Genomic DNA, 18,364 nt, shown 5'->3' on the forward strand with positions numbered 1-18,364 from the left:
TTTCTTTTCCATGGGGATGGTCTTGATCCCTGCTTCTGGTGTATTATTTATTTATATTTGTTTGTTCTTTAGTTCTTCTAGGTCTTTGGTAAACATTTCTTGCATCTTCTCAATCTTTGCCTCCATTTCCCCTTGCCCCCACCCCCAGGGTCCTGAATCATCTTCACTATCATTATTCTGAATTCTTTTTCTGGAAGGTTGCCAATCTCTACTTCATTTAGTTGTTTGTCTGGGGTTTCATCTTGTCCCTTCATCTGGGACATAACCTTCTGCTTTCTTCTTGTTAATTACCTTTCTGTAATGTGGTTTTAGCTTTAGTCACTGTAAGACTGTAGTTCTTGCTTCTTTTGTCTGCCCCATGATGGAAGAGGCGAGAAGGCTTATGTAAACTTCCTGATGGAAGGGACTTGTGGTGGGAAAAACTGAGTCTTGCTCTGGTTGGCAGGGCCTTTCTCAGTAAAGCTTTAATCCAGTTATCTGCTGATGGGTGGGGTTGCCCTCCCTCCCTGGTAGTTTTTTGACTTGAGAAGACCCAGCCCTCAAGTCTATGGGCCCTATGGTCCAGTCAATGGTGACCTCCAAGAGGGTCACCATTAGACCTTAGGCGGACCTTTCCAGACTGCCACTGCCAATACCTCCATCACTGTGGTGAGCCCCTTCTGACCCATGCCTCCACAGGAGGCCCTCCAAATCTAGCAGGTTGTTTTGGTTCAATCACCTGTGGAGTCACTGCTCCTTTCCTCTGAGTCTTGATGTGCATAAGGTTTTGTTTGTGCCCTTCAAGACCAGAATCTCTGGTTCCCCCAGTCCTGTGGAAGTCTTGTAATCAAATCCCGCTGGCCTTCAAGGTAAATTCCCTGGGAATTCCCAGTCCCTTTGTCAGATCCCCAAGCTGGAAAGCCTGACGTGGGGTTCAGAACCTTCACAACAGTGGGAGAACCTCTTTGGTATTACTCTTCTCCAGTTTGTGGGTCACGCATCTGGCAGGTATGGGATTTGATTTTACTGTGACTGTGCCCCTCTCACTGTCTTGCTGCAGTTTCTTCTTTGTTTTTGGATATGGGGCATCTTTTTTTTTTCCTTTGGTAGGTTCCAGTGCCCTTCTGTGGATGGTTATTCAACAGCTAGTTGTGATTTGGTGCTCTTGCAGGAGGACATGAGTGCCCACCCTTCTACTCTGCCATTCTAAACTGGAAGCTCAGCGATTACTTCTTTAAATTAACTTTCTTCCCCCTTCTCTCACTTGTCTCCTTCTGGAATCCAGTTATCCTACATGAACATCTGACAGACAATGAAGGTTTTCTTTGCTCTTTTTCATTTTCTTCTTTGGTCTCCTCTGATTGGGTTATTCAAAACTCCTTTCCTCATGATCACTTATTATTTTATCTTCCATTTGGTCTGCTCTGCTGTTGATGTTCTATTGCATTTTCCATCTTCCTCACTGAGCTCTTTAGCTCCAGAATTTCTGTTTGTTTCTGTTTCATGATTTCTATTCATTTGTTAATTTTCTCATTTTGTTCATGTGTTGTTTTCCTGATTTCACTGAATTATCTTTTTGTCTTTCCTTGTAGCTCATTGAGTATCCTCAGTATAACTATTTTAATTAATTTATTTATTTTAATTGGAGGCTAATTACTTTACAGTTTTAAAAGTTACACTCCATTAATAGTTATTACAAAATGTTGGCAATAGTCCCCATATTGTACAATACATTCTTGTAGCCTATCTTAACACCCAATACTTTGTACCTCCCACTCTTCCACCCTTATATTTTGCCTCCACCTCCTCCCTGCAGGTAACCAGTACTTTGTTCTCTGCATCGGTATAGCTACTTTTGATACTTTATCAGCAAGATAGCAACATTCTGTGCCTTTGAGTTAACTTATTGAATGACTGTTGTTATCTTTGGTGATGATTTATTTCCTTGATTTTTCATATTCCTTGTAGCTTTACATTGATGCTTTCTCATTTGAAGTAGCAGTCAGTCAGTCAGTTCAGTCGCTCAGTCATGTCCAACTCTTTGCGACCCCGTGGAATGCAGCACGCCAGGCTTCACTGTCCATCACCAACTCCCGGGGCTTGCTCAAACTCATGTCCATTGAGTCAGTGATGCCAACCAACCACCTCATCCTGTTGTCCCCTTCTCCTCCTGCCTTCAATCTTTCCCAGCATCAGGGTCTTTTCCAATGAGTTAGTTCTTTGTATCAGGTGGCCAAAGTATTGGAGATTCAGCTTTAGCATCTGTCCTTTCAATGAATATTCTGGACTGATTTCCTTTAGGATGGACTGGTTAGATCTCCTTGCAGTCCAAGGGACTCTCAAGAGTCTTCTCTGACACCACAGTTCAAAAGCATCAATTCTTCGGCATTCAGCCTTCTTTATGGTCCAGTTCTCACATTTGTACATGACTACTGGAAAAACTATAGCTTTAACTACATGGACCTTTGTCAGCAAAGTAACAGACGTCTCCTCAAATCTTTATTAGTTGTATTCAGATGGGATATACTGTTTGTTTGTTCTGTTACGCCTGATACTTTCTCTGACCTCCTGTGGACACACCTGCTGCACTCTTCTTGCTCCTTCTTGTGACAGAATGTGTATGCTTTTATGTGTTCTCTGGCTCTGCAGCTCACCAGGCTGGCTGCTGGAAAAGCCCCTTTTGTTGGCAGTAGGCGGTGCTATAGCTCCAGTTCTCCTTTGCCCACAGCCAGTCTGTTTTCTGGCAGCACTCCATCTACTGTTGACCAACAGTGCTCTCACCACCACACAGAGAGCATGTACTAGGAGCCACTACAAAGGCAGTGGGGGGAGACAGGGAGAGGTTGGCATTAGGGATGCCTGCAGGCCTTGGGGGGATCCTAGGATGAGCTTCTCCAGATCAATAATCAGATTTCCTGCTGAAGTGCTGAGTGCAGTCAGCAGAAAATGTATTCCTTTAATGCCCTTTGATAGTTTCACTTGACTCTTTCCTGACCTCCCTCCCTGCAAGCATGGATGCCCTGCCTGAGTACTCGGGTTCTGGCAGAGATAAGTTGGTTTTCTTCCTGCATCCTGCACAGCTGGGGAAGCCAAGCACTTACTCCCTATCAGTTAGTTCAGCCCAGCGGAATGTGGCCTTAGGAGAGGGGCAGTGCTGACCAAGGTCCTATGACCCTCTCCAGTGTGTCCTAACTTGTACTGTTTTCCTTCAGTGACATGCTGTAATTTCCTCTCAGAAAGGCTGGGCTTCTACAAACTCTCTGCTGTTCCTGGGTATCTGCTCAGGTCAGCACTGTCTAGGTTTTCCCTGATAGCAGCCAAGAGAGATTAGGTTGTCATTGCTGGCTCCTGCTGGTTTCACAGCTTAGGCTAGGGTATGTTTGCTTATTACTGGGTGCACAGGCAGGAGAGGCTCCTCCTAGGTCCTTTGAATCTCACTGCTCCTACAGAGGTACTTTTTCTTTGTGGATGGATGCCTAGTTAGCTATCAGAAAAGGGGGACAAAAAGGAGGGATATCTCAAGCTGCCATGATGCTGACATCATCTCCCAGTTTACATTTAAATGATCAGAACGTGAGATGGTTGACTAATCTTCTTCCTTGGGCTACTTTGGTAAATGCAAGGATAAAGGAAGTGCAGGGAGACTCATTAGAAGAATGAGATACCTAAATATCTGCAGATATGTGGAACTCCCATGGCTGCCATTTCTGCCCATGTGGTGTGCTGGCTGCTGTACACTGTCCGCAAGCAGCTGTATGCCACTGCATGTGTGCCTTGCTCTCTAGGGACCCCACATGAGCTCTGGGAGCCTTTGCTTTGTGTCATCTCATATAAATTCTCCTAGATTGGGGAGCATTGGGCAGCAGGAGCACCTCTGTTTAGGGAGGGGCTGCTCATGGAGGGAGGTACCTGTGCCTTCTTGAGCCCCTTCCCTCCCAGTACAGGAGGGCAACAGCAGGAGCCAACTGATCCACAGTGACAGCAGAAACACTGGTGGTGGGTTTCCTAGACATTCCTCGGTTCTGAATCCTGTGTTTCTAAAAATTCCCAGGCCAGTGTACAAGTGGTACAGTTCCGGGCCTTGAATTCAGTACCACTCTGCATTTCATAGGCATTTTAGCACTTACAGTGTGCGTCCAGTTGAAGGCCGTGTTTCCAATTGTTTCTTCCTGCCATGATGTAGTAGGGTGATTATGGGCTTTTAGATGCTAAGTAAATTCTCCACATTTCACTTTCTTCATCTGCAAAACTTAGAGAACTTTTTGGTTTGTAGGGCATGAACTGGCTGTCCCTTGAGGTGACACCCTGCCTCTCTGTGCTCTGGTGTAAGACCTGGGCCAGCTCCAATTTTCCTGGGCTGGGTCCTGTCTGCCTACAAGGTAGTAACACTGCTCTGTTTGCTGCACTACCTTCCAGGTGGGTCCTCTTTATACCCTCCCTTATCTCCTAGGAAGAGGGTGCTTTGGCCTCTTTGAAAGTGTGGGCCTTGCCTGCCTGTTCTTCCATGTGAATGCTTTCTTGTCCTTGTGCATGGTGAACTGCCTACCCTTCCCTCTGAAGTCAGATTTGGTTGTAAACTGTGTTCTGCTTGTTGGGATATGAGAAGAGAGACTCCCCCTTCTTCTTGCCTCAGTGGTGCCCAGGTGAGAAGCAGCCTGGGTCTCTTATGAATTACAGTGAGCAGAGGCCTGTTGACCACATGTGCAGATGCTGAGAGGCTGACTGGAAGCAGGAGGTGACCATACCCCTACAGGGAGGGGTGGTGCCTTCTCCTTCCGGTGCCAGAGCCCACTGAGCCTGGTTCTCACATAGCTGGAGAGAATCTCATAACTCTTGCTGAGCTCGGGACCTACCTTGGGGGAGCACCGACTGCTGCACTTCTCACTGCACTGCCACTGGAGGGAATTTCTGGCATCCATTGCTATTCTGGAGTCTCCTTTGAGAATGTCACCATGAACCATCTCATTTCATCAAGGGGTCCAGTTTGCCTAAGAAGCTTCATAAGGAATGAAAGAGGGTTCACCTGCTGGCCAGTGGTTTGGGAGGGCCTGGCAACAAGGGCCTCTGCTCTTTCTCCCCCAACCCCTACTGCTCTTGTGAGCATTTCTCTTGCCCAGGGCCTTCTGTGTGTAGGAGAGGCAGGGGCCATATCTGAGGGGTGGGCCAGCTGCCACCTCACTGGGGTAGTCAGTGATGGGGGTAGTCTCATCACTGTCTTTGAGGTCTGAGTGTCAAAGGCACTTCACATAAGAGCCAGCACACCCACTTTCTTCTTAAACTCATCTGTTATGTTCCCACCTGTGATGGTTTGGCAGGGTCTGTATGTTACCAAACAAACTGCCTCAGCATGGGTGTGTCCATGTGTCTGTGAGGGAAGGGTGGTTTGGGGATGGCACCCAAGCTAGGCTGTGTTGGCGTTTCTGATTCCAGACTAACCCACAGTGCTGTCTGTCCTCTGTGTGTGCTAAGTCACTCAGTCGTGTCTGACTCTGTGGGACCCCATGGACTGTAGCCTGCCAGGCTCCTCTGTCCATAGGATTCTCCAGGCAAGAATACTGGAGTGGGTTGTCATGCCCTCCTCCAAGGGATCTTCCTGACCCAGGGATTGAACCCACATGTCTTATGTCTTTTGTATTGGCAGGCATGTTCTTTACCACAAGAGCCACCTGCAAAGGCAAGGTAGCAGGAGAGGGAGGGTAGGAACAGCTGAGACCACCTGTGCACATCTGGATTCTTTGAGAGTTAGGAGAAACAGTCATGCCTAATGTGATATTTTCTTATTTTTTTTCTTTTCTTTTTTAACTGGAGGAAAATTGCTTTACAATGTTGTGTTGGCTTCTGCTGTACAATAACACAAATTAGTCATTATATATAGATATAGATACAGATATATATCTCCTCTGCCTCTTGAGCTTCCCTTCTCTCCCCCATCACACCATTCTAGGTCATTACGGAGGGCCAGGCTGGGCTCACTGTGATATATAGCAGCTTCCCACTAGCTATCTGTTTAACACATGATAGTGTGTATGTGTCAATGCTACTTCCTCAATGCATCCCACCCACTCCTTCCCCTGCTCTGTCCACAAGTCCCTTCTCTATGTCTGCAACTCCATTCCTTCCCTACAAATAGATTCATCAGTATCATTTTTCTAGATCCCATTTATATACATTAATATATGATATTTGTCTTTCTCTTTCTGACTTACTACAACAGATTCACATTCGTTCCTTTATATTCAGCTGAGTAATATACCACATCTTCTTTATCCATTTCTCTGTTGATGGACAACAAGGTTGCTTCCATGACCTGGCTAATGGAAATAGTGCTGCAATGAGCACTGGGGTCCATGTGTCTTTTTGAATTGTGGTTTTCTCAGGGTACATACCCGGTAGTGGGATTGCTGGGTCACGTGGTAGATTTATTCCTAGTCTTTAAGGAATCTCCATGCTGTTCTCCATAATGGCTGTATCAGTTTACATTCCCACCAATGGTGCAGGAGGATTCCCTTTTCTTCCCATCCTGTCCAGCATTTATTGTTCATAGGTTTTTTGATGATAGCCATTCTGATTGGTGTGAGGTGATACTTCGTTGTAGTTTTGATTTGCATTTCTCTAATAATGAGTGATGTTGAGCATCTTTTCATGTGTTTATTTGCCATCTCTATGTCTTCTTTGGAGAAATATCTGTTTAGGCCTTCTGCTAATTTTTTGATTGAGTTGCTTATTTTTCTGATATTGAGCTATATGAGCTGCTTATATATTTTGGAGATTAATCCTTGGCCAGTTGCTTCATTTGAAATTGTCTCCCATTCTGAGAGCTGTCTTTTCACCTTGTTTACAGTTTCCTGTAAATAATCCAACCAGTCCATCTTAAAGGAGATCAGTCCTGGGTGTTCATTGGAATGACTGATGTTGAAGCTGAAACTCCAATACTTTGGCCACCTGATGCGAAGAGCTGACTTATTGGAAAAGACCCTCATGCTGGGAAAGATTGAGGGCAGGAGGAGAAGAGGACAACAGAGGATGAGATGGTTGGATTGCATCATCAACTTGATGGACATGGGTTTGGGTGGACTCCAGGAGTTGGTGATGGACAGGGAGGCCTGGCATGCTGCAGTTTATGGGGTCGGAAAGAGTTGGACATGACTGAACAACTGAACTGAACTGAACAGTTTCCTTTGCTGTGCAAAAGCTTTTAAGTTTAATTAGGTTCCATTTGTTTTTATTTTGACTACTCTAGGTGGTGGGTGTTGGAGGACATTGCTGTGATTTATGTCAGAGTGTACTACCTATGTTTTCCTCTAAGAACTTTATAGTTTCTGGCCTTATATTTTAGTCTTTAATCAATTTTGAGTTTATTTTTGTGTTCTGTGTTAGGAAGTGTTCTAGTTTCATGATTTTACATGTAGTTGTCCAGTTTTTGCATGCTACTTATTGAAGAGATAGTCTTTCCTCCATTGTATATTCTTGCCTCCATTGCCAAAGATAAGATTCCCATAGGTACATGGGTTTATCTCTGGGTTTTCTGTCTTGTTCCATTGGTCTATATTTTTGTTTTTGTGCCTGTACCATACTGTCTTGATGACTGTAACTTTGTAGTATAGTCTGAAATCAGGAAAGCTGGTTTCTCCAGTTCCATGTTTTTCTCTCAAGGTTGCTTTGGCTATTTGGGGTCTTTTGTTTTTCCATACAAATTGTAAAATTTTTTGTTCCAGTTCTCTGAAAAAATGCCATTGGTAATTTGATAGTGATTGCATTGAATCTTTAGATTGCTTTGGGTAGTATGGTCATTTTCACAATACAGATTCTCCCAATGCAAGAACATGGTGTATCTCTTCATCTGTCCATGTTCTTTGATTTCTTTTATCAGTGTCTTATAGCTTTTTGCATACAGATCTTTTGTCTCTTTAAGTAGGTTTATTCATGAGTTTAAGTGAACTCCAGGAGTTGGTGATGGACAGGGAGGCCTGGCGTGCTGCAATTCATGGGGTTGCAAAGAATTGGACACGACTGAGTGACTGAACTGAACTGAACTGATTCTTAGATATTTTATACTATTTGTTGTGATGGTGAATGGGATTGTTTCCTTAATTTCTCTTTTTGATTTTTCATTGTTAGTGTACTGGAATGCAAGGGATTTCTGTGTATTAATTTTGTGATTATAAAATCACATCAACAAAAACCTTGGGCTCTACATCTCAAGCAGCCTGCCCTTAAACAATGCCGTTGGAGGAAGTAATATGTTCTCTGTGGCTCCTTGAGGAGAAAACTGCTAAGAAACTTGCTCCTGGACTCCTCCAGACTCTGCCTGATCACAGAGTTTTGTGTGTGGTCATAGGAACCCTGAAACAATAATAATATTGATTGGGGTAGGGTGGGGGGAGGACAGAATAGAGCCGCCCCAGAATAAATGAGACAGAGCAACTAAACCCATGGATGGACCTTATTGGACAACTATGGGCTCAACCTGCTGAAGCCAGCATTCCTCACAGACAGATCAGACAGCCTCAGGGAATTTCGGGAATTTTCCTGGCCACTCCCCCCTCAGATTACCTCCTTGAAGCTCCAGGGCACTTTTCATATTTTGAGAAGACACATCCCTTTACCTTCACCTTCACCTCCTGATCCTCCAGGCTCAGCCCAGTGGGGCCAAAAGTCCCATCTGTGTGTTGCTGTAAATCTGGTTTCACAACTAAAACAACAATGGACCTGCCCAGTCAGGCAGTATCTGTACTTTGTTTAATGCTATTGAAGGTATAGCCACACTTAAAATTTTCCAGAAACACTGAATTGATGGGACATGAAATCATTGGGCTCATTAGCTGAGTTGATAAACATAACAGATAATCCTTCCCCACACATAGCCCAAGGTCTCCAAGGTCCTCATTGTGCACACAATCCTATGAAAAAATAGGGGGTATTTTAACACGCCCATTTTACAGACAAAGACCCCGATTCTCAGAAAGTTTCAACACTTGTCTCTTCAGGGGCATTCTGTGTGAGCAGCAAATCGAGGGTGAGAAAATCATGTGCACATTCAGTTTTCTCAATAAACTTTTTCTAGTGCCTGGCAAAACTCATCTTGCATATGGCAACTGCCAAGATTCAGCAAATATTCCAGTACAGAGCAATTTTCTACCTAGAATGAGGGAAATGTTACTTTTTAGGAAAGACACTATTTCAATTCAATTAAAATGCAAGACTGAGCCCATCCCTAGCACCCAACATGTTAAAATACACTTACCTGTGGGCACAGATAAACCCAGGAGAGCAGGCATGCAAGTTACCTCAAATATAATTAGCACGTAGACCCCAGCGAGGATGACCGCAGCAATGGTCACTTGTGCTTCAACACTTGCGCGGAGGTACTGATGAGTCATCAGAAGAGGAACAATCTGGGTCTGCTGGAGGGAGGCGCGGATGCTGATGGAAACAGGCTCTCTGAAGAATGAAGCAAATATCTTACCACTGGTTAAGGAAACAGACCTGACATCAACCATCAGCACTTGCTCCCTCAGCTTTCTTCCCAACACCAGTCGCCCATGGCTATAACCAGAGCCTGAACCGATCTCAGAGTGCCTAACCTGCCAGATGAGGAGCCCTGAGCACAGGCAAGCCACGTGAATACATGCACAGCCTCCCCATAGCCAGGCCCCTCTGACATAGCTCCTCAGCCTCCATCAGGCATTGCCTGCCTCATAACAGGCCACCAGTCCAGCAATGAACAGGAGCAAGGATGTTCACAGTGGTTTAAACCGTTTAATTTTCCATCTTCCTCCTCACCACACATCTGATTGCTTTGTGCACATGCTAAGTCACTTCAGTCGTGTCTGACTCTATGCAACCCAGGCTTCTATGTCCATGGGATTCTCCAGGCAAGAATACTGGAGTGGGTTGCCATGCCTTCCTCCAGGGATCTTCCTGACCCAGGGGTCGAACCTGTGTCTCTTATGACTCTGGTATTGGCAGGTGGGTTCTTTACCACTAGTACCACCTGAGAAGCCCATGCTAACAAATAGCAAATCCAACAATTCTCGCATGTGAGACATTTGGAAAAGGGTCATGTGCAACCTGAGAACAGGTAGTCAGGTTGTCACTAATGGTGGGAAAACACCAGGAACAAGAAGCATGAAGATCAATAGTATGTGGCCTGGTGAAAATAGACTCTAAAATTTCAGTAACTGCTCTGAGCTGAATTATGTCCCCTCAAAATTCATATCTGGACATCCTAGTTCTCCATACTTCAGGATGTGACTGTATTTGGGGATAAGGTCTTCACAAAGGTGATTAAGTGAAAAACAGTGACACCAACATGACTGGTGTCCTTGTAAGAAAAGGAATTTGGCCCACAGAGATGCAGAGGGTTGACAGCATCCACACACCAAGGAGAGGAGGCTCAGGAGGGACATACCCTTCTGCCAGCTTGAGGAAATAGATGTCTACTGTTTAAGCCACCTGTCTGTGGTGTTTATACAGCAGGCCTAGCAAACTTATATAGTAATCAAAAGCACTGACTCAACATGGAGTGGCGTTACAGAAAAAAGAATTCTAAGATATACCAGAATTCCCCATTGCGTAGCTTCATGATATTAATGAATTTAAAGTATCAGCTGTAAAACATAGTTTGCTTCAAAATGGGTTCTGCAGTCTTACTTCCTGACACCTGTGGTTTTGACGCCCACCACAGACTCATGCTCACTGGCTACACAAAAGGAGCAACTCCAAGCCCATAACTTGCTAGCTATTCATAACTGGAGTCCCAAGGGTCATACTTCTCTAGGGAACATGTCCCAGAGGAGCTTCCCTGAGACTTCAGTCACCAAGACCTACCTGCTAAGAACCTCAAAGGTCCTGCTCACCACCACGTGCTCACTTCCACTTGGATTTAAAAATATCGTCCAATTATGAGTGACCTGCAAAAGTCGAAGCATGAAATCCTGGTAAGGCTTTGAGTCTGGGCCATCAGCTGGGGTCCAGCAATGTTCAGGGTAGGTGCTTGTCTAGAATAAGAAGAAAGAAAAGAGCACAAGTCTTTTTCACACAGAGATGTTAGAGACAGCCAGGTGATGTGCAGCTGGAAACATCCATAATTTGGAGGGCTGTGTTTAAGAAAAAGAATACGGAAATACAAATACAGAATTCATGTACAAAGACACAAAAATACAGAAGTAAATAAAACCCATTAAGAGAAAAGGAAATCACTGCATGTTACTGGAGACAGTCTTCTGAACCCACTGAGGCAACTGACCAGAAAGATTGCTTTCTGTTTGCAAACTGGAAGCAGGAAACTCTCCACACCCGGGTCCCAGAAGCCTATGGGAGGAGGGCCTGAGGATGAGCTTCTAGTTTCACAGGCCAAGCTGCCCTTGTCAAGGGCAGGGGAGTGGAAAAGCCAGATGAAAGGGGCCAGATGTGTGCAGAGATGGAGGTGCTGGTGGGGCAAAGGCGGGAGGCCTGGCTATGGCTGCTGGGGAAATTTCAGTGGGAGGACAGAAGTCTTGCCACCCACAAATTATAAAGAAAATCGAAAAAGGAACTCTGAAATTGGTCAAAGCCTGAATGAGAGATCACAACTTCTCTTAAAACTTTCGTGTTTGGAAAGACTGTATCAGGAAAAAGAAAAAAACCCTTCAGTAAAAATCTCCTGTGTTGTGTTTCTGGAGCTGGGAAGCTCAGTACAGACCCAAGGGTAGGCAACTACTGATGTGTCAGCAGGCTACAAAAGGTCATAGCCTCCTCCACACAAGGTCACAGAGGAAACCATCAGCAGATTAAATGTGCCCATCTCATCTTTACTGTGGAACCCTTGCCAGCGAACTATGCAATGCATACAGGGAAGCCAAGTTCATGTCCTAAGACCATGGCCAGAGCAACCAGTTTAGAACATCAGTGCTACATCAGCCATTGTCCATGAAACCGCAGCCTTCTTCATAATCAGACTCTGGCTCTGGGGACACTGCTCTGTATGGCAGAAAAATGTGATGGGTGCTGTACCCACCATTACTGCAGTCATACTCCATTCTGGATGACACAGCCTCATATACCAAAAGCGTTTCCTTCTATTAGTTATAACAGGGAAAATCTGTGAACTAGGGATATGACTTCATATGAAAGTCATCATGAAAATCCAGGGGAGTCCCTGAGGCCAGGATTTGGGGAACGAGAGAGCGAGACTAGGCCTTGTCTGGGCTCTGGGACATGGTGGCTGGGACTGCTGACTCTCCTAACCTTTGCAGGATGTGCAATAATAAAGTCCCTGCCTTAGATGCTGAGTACAAGGTCATATTGGTACAGAAGCAGAAGCTCGGGGAAAGCAGACACAAACTTAGCTAAGAGTCCACAAACTCAAGGGAACCATAGTGTTGAACTATCTTCTGTACCATGAGGTAAGGCTCAGATTTAACTGCACTTTCAAAAATATGTTTCCCTGAATTATCAAAAAAAAAAAAACACTCTAAATTGAAAAATAAAGAAACCTCAAAAGCCTGACTTTACTGAAATTGTGAGAGTTTTATAACTGCCTTAGAGAAAAGAGAATTTCCATGACAAAGTAAAACATAACAGCTTGCCTAATAATGGTGTCATTGCCCTAGGGCTCCCATCAAATCCATTCAAGAAGAAATTCAATTTATAAAGAAATAAAATGATTTTTTACAATTCTTTTCAAGTAACTTTTAGGTGTAACCTGCTGTGGCCGCCGCCGCCTGGAGCCTGGAGTGTTGGCCTGGGTCACCTCCACCATCACGTGCTCTTCTCTCCCGAGATGACTGGGGCTGCCGGCCACCAGGGCCCCTGCCAGGCCCACCTGGAGCAGCATGGAGTCTGCGTGGCTGCTGAGGTTCACAGCTGGGGGAGTGTCAAGGCAAACTACAGCACAAGAGGGACAGGCCTGGACTACACCCCCTCGCCCCAACCCTCCCAGGGAACACCCATCTCGGGAGGCACACAAGGAAAGGAACGTCCAGGCCATCCCTTCCATCTACCCTGCCTGCTCCTGCTTCTTCAGCCCCTCACTCCTGACACACGCTATTGGTTTTGTTTTCTTTAATTGTGTTTTGAATCATCTGCTTTAACATCTAGCTGGTGTCTCGCATCCTACAATCATCTCTGCTACCACTCTTGCCAGCCAGAATAAAACCCCTGTCCCAGTTCCTGGACTCATGGTGAGCAACAGACAGGATGGCCTCCTGAATGAACAGATGAACTAATCCACAGCCATGCCCAAATCCTAAGGTGGCTGGTGAGAAATCACAGGGAGAACTGAACAAGAAATCCTAAACCGGCTAAACCAATGAAGTCCATTGCCTTGAGAGGAGGGAAATCCCTTCGAAGCTTGTGAACGACTGAATCAGGGAAGTTATAGGGAAAAGATGCTCCTTCCTCTCAACATGTAACCCTCATGCTCTTGCATCCCCACCACAACCTGGCCCCTTCACTCCTACACCCTGCACTGGTGTGCTGCACAGATGGAAGGGTCTGTGCTCTCAGGCTCCCTCTCTCTGTGCCAGCTGACTCTCACCTCTGCTGCAAGGTCTGGGGCCCACGCCAGGGATTCTAAACAGGAGCTAGCCCAGATATCTTGCTCCAAAAGAGAAAGCTGCTGTAGGTGCAAAAAAATGATTCTCAAAATGATCTATGTTTTATGTGAGGTTTCAAAAGTCTTAGCAGCAGCTCACTGATTGCAGGACAATTCAGTGACCAATTCCTTTACTCTTCCTTAAAACCCTTAAAGAAACAGGTGGTTTATGGAGCTGACTTGGGAGAAGGCAGAACTTCACTGTTGCCAGGGTGTTTACGGGATTTAAACAGACTGTTGGGGAGTGCCAGTGAATAGTTAACCCTTTTTTAAAATTCCCCTAGCAAGACGCACTGTTTGTTTGTTTGTTTAAGTACAAAAATATCCTGACAAATAAAGTGTTTTTCACTCTCTGACATAAATCACAGCAGGATCCTCTATGACCTACCTCCCAGAGTAATGGAAATGAAAGCAAAAATAAACAAATGGGACCTAATTAAAACTAAAAGCTTTTGCACAACAAAGGAAACTATAAGCAAGGTGAAAAGACAGCCTTCCAAATGGCAGAGCAAACAAAGCAACTGACAAAGAATTAATCTCAAAAATATATAAGCAGTTCATGCAGCTCAATTGCAGAAAACTAAATGACCCAATCAAAAAGTGGGCCAAAGAACTAAACAGACATTTCTCTAAAGAAGACATACAGATGGCTAACAAACACATGAAAAGATGCTCAACATCACTCATTATCAGAGAAATGCAAGTCAGAACCACAATGAGGTACCATCTCACGCCAGTCAGAATGGCTGCTATCAAAAAGTCTACAAACAATAAATGCTGGAGAGGGTGTGGAGAAAAAGGAACCCTCTTACACTGTTGGTGGGAATGAAAACTAGTACAGCCCACTATGGAGAACAGTGTGGAGATTCCTTAAAAACTGGAAATAGAACTGCCACATGACCCAGTAATCCCACTGCTGGGCATACACACTGAGGAAACCAGAATTGAAAGAGACACGGGTACCCCAGTGTTCATCACAGCACTGTTTACAATAGCTAGGACATGGAAGCAACCAAGATGTCCTCCAGCAGACGAATGGATAAGAAAGCTGTGGTACATATACACAATTGAATATTATTCAACCATTAAAAATAATACATTTGAATCAGTTCTAATGAGATGGATGAAGCTCAAGCCTAATATACAGAGTGAAGTAAGTCAGAAAGAAAAATACCAATTCAGTATACTAACTAATATATACTATACTATACTATAATTCCATATATATGGAATTTAGAAAGATGGTAATGATAACCCTCTATGCGAGACAGCAAAAGAGACACAGATGTAAAGAAGAGACTTTTGGACTCTGTGGGAGAAGGCGAGGGAGGGATGATTTGAGAGAATAGCACTGAAACATGTATATTACCATATGTGAGATAGACTGCCAGTCCAGGTTTGATGTATCAGACAGGGAGCTCAGGGCTGGTGTATTGGGATGACCCTGAGGGATGGTATGGGGGGAGGTAGGAGGGGGGTTCAGCATGGGGGACACATGTACACCCATGGCTGACTCATGTCAATGTATGGCAAAAACCACTACAATATTGTAAAGTAATTAGCCTCCAATTAAAATTAATATTTTTTAAAAAAAGGAAGTGTTTTTTTTTTCCAGCACTGTTTCCTATATTAGAGCTGAGAATGGGCAGCCAGCTCTCGGCTAGAAAGCATCTACCCACAGCTATGCTGCTACATGGCTTCCAAAAAGGACAAAAGGCAAACAGAAGTCACAGATGAGGCAGGATATAGTAGGGAAAGGCCCAAAGAGACACTGATGATTCTGCCACACTGAAATTATTCCTGTCTTGGTCTTTCCCCAAGGCAGACACATGATATGTATGGAGTGGGAAAAGATATTTCAGCACAGAAGAAACTTTAGAGACCTTGCAGAAACCCAGGAGATGGATCAGCACCCTCGAAGGCTAATATCAGAGAAGCAGAGGCTTCTTCTAATAATGTAATGAATGTTTATAGGGCTTCCCTGGTAGCTCAGCTGGTAAAGGATCTGCCTGCAATGCAGGAGACCCCTGTTCAGTTCCTGGGTGGGGAAGATCCCCTGGAGGAGGGCATGGCAACCTACTCCAATATCCTTGCCTGGAGAATCCCCATGAACAGAGATGCCTGGTGGGGTACAATCTTTGGGGTTGCAAAGAGTCAAACTGAGCGACTAATCAGAGCATAGCACATTGCAAACAAAGAGCAAGGAGGATGGAACAAGGTCTTTGTCCTTGTGGGGGTGTCACTCCCTAGAAGGAAGATTAAAACACACTATGATTAACCACCACTCAAATGGAGTGCACATAAAATCCAAGGGACACTGGACCACATGTACCTCTGCCCTCCTCTCCCTCTGTTTTTCCAGATGCCCACATTGTGCCTGGGAGTCAAAGCCCACTGCAATGTTCTGGTGTCAGCAGTGACTTATGGATCCCAGCAACTTGGACCTGTGGTCAAACCCACCCTGCAGGCAGCTTTGATCCTTGCCTTCCAGCCATTCTGAAAGGTCTGCTCTGCTAAAGTCATATCTTGTCTTTGCCTCAGAGGCCTCCCCCAAACCTAGAGAACCCCACTATCTTTTAAGATATTGCTCAAGCTCTCCTCTCCTTAAACCCTTCCTTGTTATCCACAGCTTGAGAGGATCCTCACTCCTGCCTGTGTCCTCTGTAGATCAGGCTTACTCTGTTAAAGTGCTCACTCACAACATACTCTTCTCTGTTTTAGATTTTTCTCCCCCCGGTCTAGCTCCTCAAGTGAAGAAACTACATGCTATTCATTTCTCTACTTCTCTGGAGACCAACATGATTCTAACCACATTTTATGTCCCCAAAACATCTTGGTCTAACTAATAAATATCCGTTTTCAGTATCATCCTTCAAGTCCTTTGAACTTATACCAGAGTCCTAGCCAGACCAAATCATGGAAGAGAGAAGACAAAGAAATCATCTTCTTCCTCTGTTGTATCCAATCATGGTCCTCTTGCTTTTCCCATTACTCAAATCCATGACTCAAATTTAAGCCGTCTTTCCAGCAAGTAATGCTCAAAATTCTTCAAGCCAGGCTTCAGTGATATGTGAACCGTGAACTTCCTAATGTTCAAGCTGGTTTTAGAAAAAGCAGAGGAACCAGAGATCAAATTGCCAACATCCACTGGATCATCGAAAAAGCAAGAGAGTTCCAGAAAAACATCTATTTCTGCTTTATTGACTATGCCAAAGCCTTTGACTGTAGGTATCACAATAAACTGTGGAAAATTCTGAAAGAGATGGGAATACCAGACCACCTGACCTGCCTCTTGAGAAATTTGTATGCAGGTCAGGAAGCAATAGTTAGAACTGGACATGGAACAACAGACTGGTTCCAAATAGGAAAAGGAGTACATCAAGGCTGTATATTGTCACCCTGTTTATTTAACTTCTATGCAGAGTACATCATGAGAAACGCTGGACTGGAAGAAACACAAGCTGGAATCAAGATTGCCGGGAGAAATATCAATAACCTCAGATATGCAGATGACACCACCCTTATGGCAGAAAGTGAAGAGGAACTAAAAAGCCTCTTGATGAAAGTGAAAGTGGAGAGTGAAAAAGTTGGCTTAAAGCTCAACATTCAGAAAACGAAGATCATGGCATCCAGTCCCATCACTTCATGGGAAATAGATGGGGAAACAGTGGAAACAGTGTCAGACTTTATTTTTCTGGGCTCCAAAATCACTACAGATGGTGACTGCAGCCATGAAATTAAAAGATGCTTACTCCTTGGAAGGAAAGTTATGACCAACCTAGATAGCATATTCAAAAGCAGAGACATTACTTTGCCAACAAAGGTCCGTCTAGTCAAGGCTATGGTTTTTCCAGTGGTCATGTATGGATGTGAGAGTTGGACTGTGAAGAAGGCTGAGCACCGAAGAATTGATGCTTTTGAACTGTGGTGTTGGAGAAGACTCTTGAGAGTCCCTTGGACTGCAAAGAGATCCAACCAGTCCATTCCGAAGGAGATCAGCCCTGGGATTTCTTTGGAAAGAATGATGCTAAAGCTGAAACTCCAGTACTTGGCCACCTCATGCGAAGAGTTGACTCATTGGAAAAGACTCTGATGCTGGGAGGGATTAAGGGCAAGAGGAGAAGGGGACGACAGAGGATGAGATGGCTGGATGATGGACGTGAGTCTCAGGGAACTCCGGGAGTTGGTGATGGACAGGGAGGCCTGGCGTGCTGCGATTCATGGGGTCGCAAAGAGTCGGACATGACTGAGCGACTGATCTGATCTGATCTGATCGAGCTTGACTTGACCCAACCCCACTGTGAGCACCAGGGCCACTCTCCTGGGAGTTCCCAGCTCACGGTCTTCGTACTGTTCTTCTAACAAGCATGACCATCTACTCTGGTCTGGTGTTCTCAGAACAGAGAACTATATCCTGAAGGCCCATGCATGATGGAAAGAAAGACACACAAGCAAAGTTCTTCTGAACTGCCAGCAATGTGCTGCTGCAGTGCACGGAACAAATCTGTAAGGTTCACCTAAACTGTGGAGACTCTCAGGCTTCTCCTTCAGTTTGCTTCAGAGCTCATCTAATATTGGGCTCAGAAGCACTGTCCAGAACCTCCTCCTTGACCAAACTTGAGTCAGGATCTTCTGAGCCCTCTTCTCAACTAGGCCTTGACCTTGGCCTGGTGAGCCACCGAATAGGGATGCTAACATCTTCTAGGCTCTTCTTCTTCCATGAACTCCAGCAAGTTCTCACAGGGACAATGAGTGGAATGGGGAGATCCCTAAGAAAGCCTGAATTTAACAGGGAAGCACATCAAATCT

General features: G+C 44.9%; 1 protein-coding gene across 4 annotated transcripts in view; it reads right to left on the minus strand.

The window, feature by feature from the left end:
- The window catches only part of OCA2 (OCA2 melanosomal transmembrane protein), a 280,525-nt gene that overhangs the window by 206,671 nt on the left and 55,490 nt on the right, over window positions 1–18,364 (minus strand). For all 4 annotated transcript variants that reach the window (XM_059877646.1, XM_024979497.2, XM_024979496.2 and 1 more), the window contains exons 7-9: window positions 12,665–12,825; window positions 10,810–10,892; window positions 9,267–9,420 (exon numbers count right to left, since the gene is read on the minus strand). In XM_059877646.1, coding sequence (XP_059733629.1) covers window positions 9,267–9,420; window positions 10,810–10,892; window positions 12,665–12,825 — 398 coding nt within the window. The remainder of the gene's footprint in view (window positions 1–9,266; window positions 9,421–10,809; window positions 10,893–12,664; window positions 12,826–18,364) is intronic.

This window comes from Bos taurus, chromosome 2 (genome assembly GCF_002263795.3).
Source record: "Bos taurus isolate L1 Dominette 01449 registration number 42190680 breed Hereford chromosome 2, ARS-UCD2.0, whole genome shotgun sequence".
Classification (NCBI taxonomy): Eukaryota; Metazoa; Chordata; class Mammalia; order Artiodactyla; family Bovidae; genus Bos; species Bos taurus.